At 47.0% G+C, this 10132-nt stretch overlaps 1 protein-coding gene across 1 annotated transcript; it reads right to left on the bottom strand.

Moving 5' to 3' along the window:
* Positions 1 to 6083: 6083 nt before the first annotated feature.
* Positions 6084 to 6620, bottom strand: EDB91DRAFT_1289529 (uncharacterized protein; the record flags this gene model as incomplete). Its single annotated transcript, XM_041324827.1, has 1 exon — positions 6084 to 6620. One exon carries the CDS (start codon positions 6618 to 6620, stop codon positions 6084 to 6086), a length of 537 nt encoding a protein of 178 aa, XP_041168669.1.
* Between the last annotated feature and the right edge of the window lie 3512 nt (positions 6621 to 10132).

Genomic DNA, 10132 nt, shown 5'->3' on the forward strand with positions numbered 1-10132 from the left:
ATGAGGGGGCCGGAGAAAGGGTGCAATTGAGAGAGTGGCCGGTATAGCAGGTGCAATGGAGATGGGTGGGCCGGTAAAAGGTGCAATTAAGACGAGTGGGCCGGTATAGGGTGCAATGGAGACGGTGTGGGGTGCAGGTGCAATGAGACGGTGGCCGGAAGGGTGCAATGAGACGAGTGGCCGGTGATATGGGGTGCAATGAAGACGTGGGCCGTATATGGGGCGCAATGGAGAGTGGGCCGGTGATATAGGGTGCAATGAAGACGAGTGGGCCGGTGATATGGGGTGCAATGAAGACGGGTGGGCCGGCATGATAGGGTGCAATGGAGACGGGTGGGCCGGTATTATGGGGTGCAACAACGACCGGTATTTATGTAACCGGTTGCTTGTGGTAACATAGCACTCAATCCGGCGATTCCACCGGTGGTCTGATCATGTAAAATGGTTAAGATTTGACAAAGTTATGAGCCCTACAAGGGAAAGCCATAAATTTAGAGGATATTATGATATATTGTATCTAGACCATTGCAACCGGTATTTTTTGACCGGTATTTACATGACCGGTTGCTTGTGGTAACATAGCACTCAATCCGGTGATTCCACTGGTGGTCTGACCATGTAACATAGTTAAGATTTGACAAAGTTAGGAGCCTTACAAGAGAAAGTCACAAAGTCAGAGGATATATCATATCTAGACCATTGTGACCGGGATTTTTCAACTGGTAGTTATGTGACCAGTTGCTTGTGGTGACATAGCACTCAGTCCGGTGATTCCACTGGTGGCCTGACCATGTAAAATGGTTAAGATTTGACAAAGTTATGAGTCTTACAACAAGAGAAAGTGACAATTTCAGAGGATATATCATGTCTAGACCATTGTGTCCGGTATTTATGTGACCGGTTGTTTATAGTAAAACATAGCACTCAATCTGGTGATTCCACTGGTGGTCTGACCATGTAAAATGGTTAAGATTTGACAAAGTTATGAGCCCTACAAGAGAAAGCCATAAATTTAGAGGATATTATGATGTATTGTATCTAGACCATTGCAACCGGTATTTTTTGACCGATATTTACGTGACCGGTTGCTTGTGGTAATGTAGCACTCAATCCGGTGATTCCACCGGTGGTCTGACCATGTAAAATGGTTAAGATTTGACAAAGTTATGAGCCTTACAACAAGAGAAAGTGACAATTTCAGAGGATATATATCATGTCTAGACCATTGTGACCGGTATTTATGTGACCAGTTGTTTCTAGTAACAGTACTCAATCCGGTGATTTCACCGGTGGTCTGATCATGTAAAATGGTTAATATTTGACAAAGTTATGAGTGCTACAAGAAAAAGTCACAAATTCACTGGCAGAGGATATATGATATCTAGACCATTGTGACCAGGATTTTTCAACCAGTAGTTATGTGACCAGCTGCTTGTGGTAGCATAGCACTCAATCCGGTGATTCCACCGGTGGTCTGATCATGTAAAATGGTTAATATTTGACAAAGTTATGAGTGCTACAAGAAAAAGTCACAAATTCACTGGCAGAGGATATATGATATCTAGACCATTGTGACCGGGATTTTTCAACCGAAAGTTATGTGACCGGTTGCTTGTGGTAACATAGCACTCAATCCAGTGATTCCACCGGTGGTCTGATCATGTAAAATGGTCAAGATTTGACAAAGTTATGAGTGCTACAAGAAAAAGTCACAAAGTCAGAGGATATATGATATCTAGACCATTGTGACTGGGATTTTTCAACCAGAAGTTATGTGACCGGTTGCTTGTGGTAACATAGCACTCAATCCGGCGATTTTACCGGTGGTCTGATCATGTAAAATGGTCAAGATTTGACAAAGTCATGAGCCCTACAAGAGAAAGTCATGAATTTAGAGGATATATGATATCTACAGTATTGTGACCGGGATTTTTCAACCGGTAGTTATGTGACCAGTTGCTTGTGGTAGCATAGCACTCAATCCGGTGATTCCACCAGTGGTCTGACCATGTAAAATGGTTGATATTTGACAATGTTAGGAGCCTTACAAGAGAAAGTCACAAAGTCAGAGCATATGTGATATCTAGACCATTGTGACCGGGATTTTTCAACCGGTAGTTATGTGACCGGTTGCTTGTGGTAACATAGCACTCAATCCGGCGATTTTACCGGTGGTCTGATCATGTAAAATGGTCAAGATTTGACAAAGTCATGAGCCCTACAAGAGAAAGTCATGAATTTAGAGGATATATGATATCTAGACCATTGTGACCGGTATTTTTGTGAACAGTTGCTTGCAGTAATATAGTACTCAATCTGGTGATTCCACCGGTAGTCTGATCATGTAAAATGGTTAAGATTTGACAAAGTTCTGAGCCTTATAAGACCAAGTCATAAATTCAAAGGATATAGTGTTGTATCAGCTTATATCTGGACCATTGTAATCAGTATTTTTGCAACCGGTTGCTTGTGGTAATGTAGCACTCAATCAGGGGATTCTATTTTGCCCCTTTGATAGGAGAGTGTTCTAGCACTGTCAAAACATATTTAGGAGTATATATCAACATATTCCACCACTTAGTTGACCCCCTGAAGGGCTACATCAAACAATATAGCATATATACATGAAAACATAACTGATAAGAACCCTCCAACACTATCAAGGATGTTATTGGTAATCAGACACTTGGGATATGTCCCATGTATATCCCTAGTCATGGTCCTAAAATTCTGGAAAGATCCCTCAAGTATTGACGGTAAGATAAGTAAAACAACATAGGCTTGACATATGACAATTTACCCCTGTCACTGAAAGTCACTGACACATATCACACACACCAAAGATTTTATTAAAAATGCAGTAGTATGTATAGTAGACTACATAATGAACCTAAAATACACATTGCCCTGAAGGTAAAGTCTTTGTAGAAGAGTGTGGTGAGGAAATATTAGGATTGGTAAGTAAAAGTCCAACCACTACATATACACCAAACTGGTGAGTTTCGATGTTTTGGGCTTTTGGACTTTCCCACACTCTATTTCAGAGATATTTCACTGCCCTAGCTCTCAACTGTTAGTGGATCCTTTTATAAATCTGAGACCATGATATTGACCATGCTTAGAATATATTGCAAGCATCTGATTACTAGATTGTGTCCATTGGAGAATGTAGGCCCCTTATCAGTACACATACCCCCTTTCCCTTAGATAACAATATTATACCATATTTCTAACTGATCCTTGGGATGAGAAGTAGGTATATATGTAGTAAGGATAATATATGAGTAGTCTGGATCATTTATGCAATGGTAAAGTAGGGGAAAACACCAAAAATGTGACAACTGCAATCTTAGAAGTTTTAGCCTGTATAGAAGGATTCTGTAGGTATCCTGATGTACCAACCTGGTGTACATACTCTAAATCTGTCTAGGAATGGTCCCCATATCATTCTGCAGCTGTGTTCCTGTAGGAAAACCTTTCCCAGAGGATGGACCACCAGGAGAGGGTGAGTACACAGCATCACAAGGTTTTGTCTGTGGATGTTAAGGTCATGCTCAAAGGAAGGAGAACTCAAAGGGCTTGACTTCAGCTTGTGTGCTGCACCCCTTACCCAAGTATGTGCCCTTAATTTATGAGAGGCAGGAGGGAAGTCCAACAAAGTCCAGAGGTTTCCGGAGGTCAGACACTAGGGGAGTTCGGCGGAACTCCAGAGGTTCAAGGAAACCCAGAGTAAGACTGCTGTGGACAAGTCTGGAGTAGAAATGGAACAGAGGTAAACTACCCTAAGGTAGAGCTGGAGACACACTGGTCTAGATATAACATATCCTCTGAATGTGTGGCTTTCTCTTGTAAGGCTCATAACTTTGTCAAATCTTGACCATTTTACATGATCAGACCACCGGTAAAATCACCGGATTGAGTGCTATGTTACCACAAGCAACCGGTCACATAACTACCGGTCAAAAAATACCGGTCACAATGGTCTAGATATCATATATCCTCTAAATTCATGACTTTCTCTTGTAGGGCTCATGACTTTGTCAAATCTTGACCATTTTACATGATCAGACCACCGGTAAAATCGCCGGATTGAGTGCTATGTTACCACAAGCAACCGGTCACATAACTACCGGTTGAAAAATCCCGGTCACAATGGTCTAGATATCACATATGCTCTGACTTTGTGACTTTCTCTTGTAAGGCTCCTAACATTGTCAAATATCAACCATTTTACATGGTCAGACCACTGGTGGAATCACCGGATTGAGTGCTATGCTACCACAAGCAACTGGTCACATAACTACCGGTTGAAAAATCCCGGTCACAATACTGTAGATATCATATATCCTCTAAATTCATGACTTTCTCTTGTAGGGCTCATGACTTTGTCAAATCTTGACCATTTTACATGATCAGACCACCGGTAAAATCGCCGGATTGAGTGCTATGTTACCACAAGCAACCGGTCACATAACTTCTGGTTGAAAAATCCCAGTCACAATGGTCTAGATATCATATATCCTCTGACTTTGTGACTTTTTCTTGTAGCACTCATAACTTTGTCAAATCTTGACCATTTTACATGATCAGACCACCGGTGGAATCACTGGATTGAGTGCTATGTTACCACAAGCAACCGGTCACATAACTTTCGGTTGAAAAATCCCGGTCACAATGGTCTAGATATCATATATCCTCTGCCAGTGAATTTGTGACTTTTTCTTGTAGCACTCATAACTTTGTCAAATCTTAACCATTTTACATGGTCAGGCCACCAGTGGAATCACCGGACTGAGTGCTATGTCACCACAAGCAACTGGTCACATAACTACCAGTTGAAAAATCCCGGTCACAATGGTCCTAGATATGATATATCCTCTGACTTTGTGACTTTCTCTTGTAAGGCTCCTAACTTTGTCAAATCTTAACTATGTTACATGGTCAGACCACCAGTGGAATCACCGGATTGAGTGCTATGTTACCACAAGCAACCGGTCATGTAAATACCGGTCAAAAAATACCGGTTGCAATGGTCTAGATACAATATATCATAATATCCTCTAAATTTATGACTTTCCCTTGTAGGGCTCATAACTTTGTCAAATCTTAACCATTTTACATGATCAGACCACCGGTGGAATCGCCGGATTGAGTGCTATGTTACCACAAGCAACCGGTTACATAAATACCGGTCATTGTTGCACCCCATAATACCGGCCCACCCGTCTTCATTGCACCCCATATCACTGGCCCACTCGTCTTCATTGCACCCTATATCACCGGCCCACCCATCTCCATTGCGCCCTATAATGCCGGCCCACCCGTCTTCATTGCACCCCATATCACCGGCCCACCCGTCTTCATTGCACCCCATATCACCGGCCCACTCATCTTCATTGCACCCCATATCACCGGCCAGCTCGTCTTCATTGCACCCCATATCACCGGCCGACTCGTCTTCATTGCACCCAATAACACCGGCCGACTCGTCCTCATTGCACCTCCTTTACTGGCCCACCCGTCTCCATTGCACCTGCTATACCGGCCCACCCGTCTCCATTGCACCTGCTATACCAGCCCACTCGTCTTAATTGCACCTTATTTACCGGCCCACCCATCTCCATTGCACCTGCTATACCGGCCCACCCGTCTCCATTGCACCTGCTATATACCGGCCCACTTGTCTCAATTGCACCCTATTCTCCGGCCCCCTCGTCTTCATTGCACCTTATGTACCGGCCCACTCGTCTCCATTGCACCTCATTTACCAGCCCACTCATCTCCATCACACCCCAGTTCCCCGGCCCACTCATCTATATTGCACTCCATTCCTCCAGCCCACTCATCTATCACACACTGGATTCACTACTACTATTCATAATTTCCTATATAGTACATTGCTATACTACCATCTATACTATATACACCCGGCCCATCTGTTTGCCTTGGACACTCCACCCCCTCGGCCCACTCGTCTAACACGGTACAATTATTGCCATGGGCCGGCACCGGGTGGCCCGTCTCTATTGGTACATTGTCACACCCGGCTGCCCGTCTGAGACGGGTGAATTAACTGAAGGGGCTCAAGTACCGCTGGGGCCTGCGCCACCTTTAGGAGGATTGGTGGGCAGAGCACTAGCTGTCTGGCGGGTGCGCTTTGCCGCCCTGCGTTCTGTAATACTGCGGTCTCGCCACTCCCTCTGACGCTTAGTGGTCTCTAGGTTCATCCATAGGGCCTCTTCTAACAACTCCGCGCAACGAGGGTTAATCCAACGCCCGCCCTCAGGGATCGGTGGTTGGTTGGCGCTTGGTTGGGAGGCCGGTTCTTCACCAACGAGTTCTGTGAAGGATGGGGAAGCACCTCCGATACACGGTCCCTCCGAGGACTCCTCTGCCAAACGAGAGGTGAGTCCGTTCATTACCTGCATCATGTTAAATGCCAGGGTGAAGTCCCCGAATCCAACGGGGGTAGCGCGGTCAGCAGCGGTGCCAGAGCGCAAGTGCACGTCGTGCTCGAGATAGGCACGGACCATGTCAAAGACCACCATCAGGTCCCCGTCACCCAGACCACTGGGTAGGGTGAAGCGCCGAGCGCCAATGCGGGTGAGGAGGGGCGCCATGGTAGGTTCTGTGATTTGACAAGTGAATAGTAGTAGAGTGTTGTCGGTGGTGAAGGATAGTGAGGGGACAGCGGAGGAGGAATTGACGACCGGGTTTTTATAGGCCGAGTCGTCGAGGTCCAGGTGCCCAACTGACACCTGGGAATCTCCAGCTGGGAGATTCCCGGTTCCCTCCTCTAATTCTGAGACATCTTCTATGCCTAGCACTGTAAAATAGTCTTTTAGCACACTTAAATCAGATACTCAATCGTAGGACAGCCAAGTCATGTCCCCTGACTTCCAAAGGATTTGAAATGTGGAATCCACCCGTTTACCCGAGTGGGCGAGTATCTTGTCAATTGCCCATTCCGACTCGACTTCCTCAAATTCGGCTATTTGAGTTTCCATTCCCCCGGGAAAGAGGTGATCATCGCTGGGGATATGGATCTGAAGGTATGATGAGTGAAACACGGGGTGAACCCCACGCTGACGCAGGCAACTGGGCAGGTCCAACTTGTAAGAATTGTTCCGGTAGTCTTCGAGGATTCTATATGGCCCGATGAATTTAGGCATGAGTTTTCGAGTCGTTCCCTTTGGCAGCGATATGTTCTTTGTCAATACATATACTAAATCACCTTTCACTAAAGGGCAGGCCCTTCGATGCTTGTTGGCCTTGTAAGTCTGCTTAACTTGAGCTCCCAGTACCGCGTCATGAGCTGCCATCACAGCGGTTTTCATTTTCTGGGCAAACACACGTACTCCGGGATACTCTTCTGACCCGGCAGTTTCCCAAATCATGGCTCTTGGGAGTCGTCCATTTGCTTGGAACGGTGAGGTCTCTGTCGACTCGGATTTGGCTAGGTTGATAGTGAATTCAATAGCAGGCAACTTTGCTACCCAATCCTTCTGATTGGGAGTGATGCATGATCTTAGCATCTGCCCGATCGTTCGGTTCACTCATTCGGTTGCCCCATCCGTCTGCGGGTGATATGCGCTTGACATCTTAAGCTGTATGCCAATGAGTTTATTGAGATGAGTCCAGAAGTTACTCGTGAACAGTACGTCCCGGTCGCTAATAATGGCTTTGGGTATTCTGTGGTACTTGTAGACTTCTGCGAACATTAATTCGGCAATATCTCTAGCTGTGTAAGTTGTTCTGCTAGGAACTAAATGAACCATAGCTGTTAACAGATCAATAATTAGACAAAACCCTATCATACTTAAGGGAACATGTTTGGTGGAAAACGATGGTTCCCGACGTACAAATGTTCTGCAAGTCATGCAAAATGTGTCAGCGCAGTAAACCATCAAATCAAAAGCCCCTGGGGCTGCTGAACTCACTGACGGTACCCTCCCAACCCTGGGAGGCCATTGGTGTTGACTTTATGGGACCGTTACTGCCGTCCAGAGACCGGAACGGAGAGTTGTCTGCGCCCAGGTGGGCTAACAGAGAATGGGCTTGGTCGATAATGACCTCGACGAGCCGACGTTCCCCTATTTTGATCTCAGGTATGCAGAGCGCAGTACGGTCTTTCAACTTAATGCTAATCAAACCGTTTTTTATCTCAAAGTTTCTAAACTCCTTAGGCGACTCCAGGACCTTTCTGAACATAGTATCCTCATGATACTGATGTCTCATCTGGTCTAGCAATCCCGTTTTGTGTGGGTAAGTTACGGGGATTCTTTCTTCCTTGTCAGAGGTAGGCTCGACTTTCTTTTCAGAGGTAGTCTCGACGTCGTCCTTTTCAGTCTGTTCCCCCCCCTCCATTTGTGGTGCAGGGTTAGGAACTGTCATACTCAGGGCCCGAGGACCCCGCAGCACGAAGCGATCTCTCAGTCGTCTCGCAAACTCTCGGCTCGTTTCAGGACGCCCCGTTTCAGCTGGGGCTGCAACCGACCGCGCCGCTCATGGGCAAGGCACTGATGGGCCCGGCGTCACCAACTGCTGGTCTAATGCTTCAGCAGCCCGTCGCAGAACCTGCCAAGATGCCTCATCCCTGGCCTGTGCCGTGGCTTTCGCAACTGACGAATCTGCGGCCGGCAATTTTGCCCCTGCGGGTGGGGGTGACGTCCGACGGGATGCCCTACCGCCCCTACGAGGCCCTCCCGTCAATGCAGATTCCTGGGCGTCGCCCAGGCCCCACGCAATGAGCCTGGAACTCCTCTGAGGTCCAGAGGCACGCGCCCCATCCCCAACCAGCACTGGCATGCTGATGATCATAGAGGCGTCCCGAGGTGCCACGCCCTCGTCATGGACCACATATTCACTTGTGGCCCGCACTGTCCCGGGCGCGTCGAAATCATACATACGCGATAGGGCATCTGGAAGAATATTGTGCGCCCCAGGCAAGTACTCCACCGTGAAGTCAAACTCACCCAGTTTTTCCATCCAGCGTGCTTGGCGACCCAACAAATTCTTCTGATTCAGCAGGTGAGTCAGACTTTTATGATCCGTCAACCAGACGAAAGGACATCCCTGCAGAATGTCCCGATGTCTTAGCATGGTTTCAACGCCTGCCAACAACTCCTGTTCATGGACAGGATAGTTGCGCTGCGCGGCGTTCAGCTTGGCCGAATAGAAGGCAGCAACCTTTGCCTTGCGCCAATCGGCCCCCTGAGCTATGATGCCCCCAACCCCCGTCGGGCAGGCGTCTGTCATCATCCAGACCTGCTCTTGACCTGGACCGTAGGTGAGTGGTACCCTACTGTGAGTTGAACACACCTCAACATAGCGTTTCACTTCTTCAAAAGCTCTCTGCTCGGTCTCGTCCCAATGAAAAGGGACTGTATCACCACACACCGCTGATAGGACCCCTAAAGGGATCTGCACTTTGTGTATATCATCGGCCAGATACCCCACCGCACCGATAAATCCGCGGCAGAGGTCCCAATTGGTAGGTGGTTTCCATTTCAGAACATTGTTGACTTTGTTGGGATCCATTCGGATCCTGTCATTACTCACTATTCGTCCCAGGATCCTCATCTCGGGCTGAAGGAACTTGAGCTTCTTTTCGCTCAGAAAGAGCTGCTCGCGTTCCAGAATTTGTACGATCTTCCGTACGTGCTCTATGTGCTCATCCAACGTATCTGAATATATAATAATATCATCCAGATATACATCCATGAAGATCCCAATATATTCGCCAAACAAATAATTCATTACCGCCTGGTAAGTTGCTGGTGTGTTGCAGTCCCCTTGCTGCAGGACGTGGCTAACCATATTACCATCCGGTGTAGTCATAGCCATGCACGGCACATGTTCTGGTACAACTCGGATTTGCTCATAGGCGTCTTGTCCATCCATCAAAGAACAGTACGGCTTCCTAGCAACTCGTCTCAGAATGCCGTCCATGTCGGGCAACGGTGAGGTTAGTTAACGTGTGTTTTTATTGCGTTCACGAAGGTCGACCACGGTTCTCAAGCGGTCGGTCCCTGGTTTCCGTATAAAGAGCATAGGGACTGTATTTCCGGCACTAGTCATTTGCCATCGCCCGGACGCGAGGTATGCACTTCGCTTCTCTGCCCATTGAGGT

The sequence above is a fragment of the Suillus paluster genome (genome assembly GCF_016628075.1).
Source record: "Suillus paluster strain FC165 chromosome Unknown EDB91scaffold_328, whole genome shotgun sequence".
Lineage (NCBI taxonomy): Eukaryota > Fungi > Basidiomycota > Agaricomycetes > Boletales > Suillaceae > Suillus > Suillus paluster.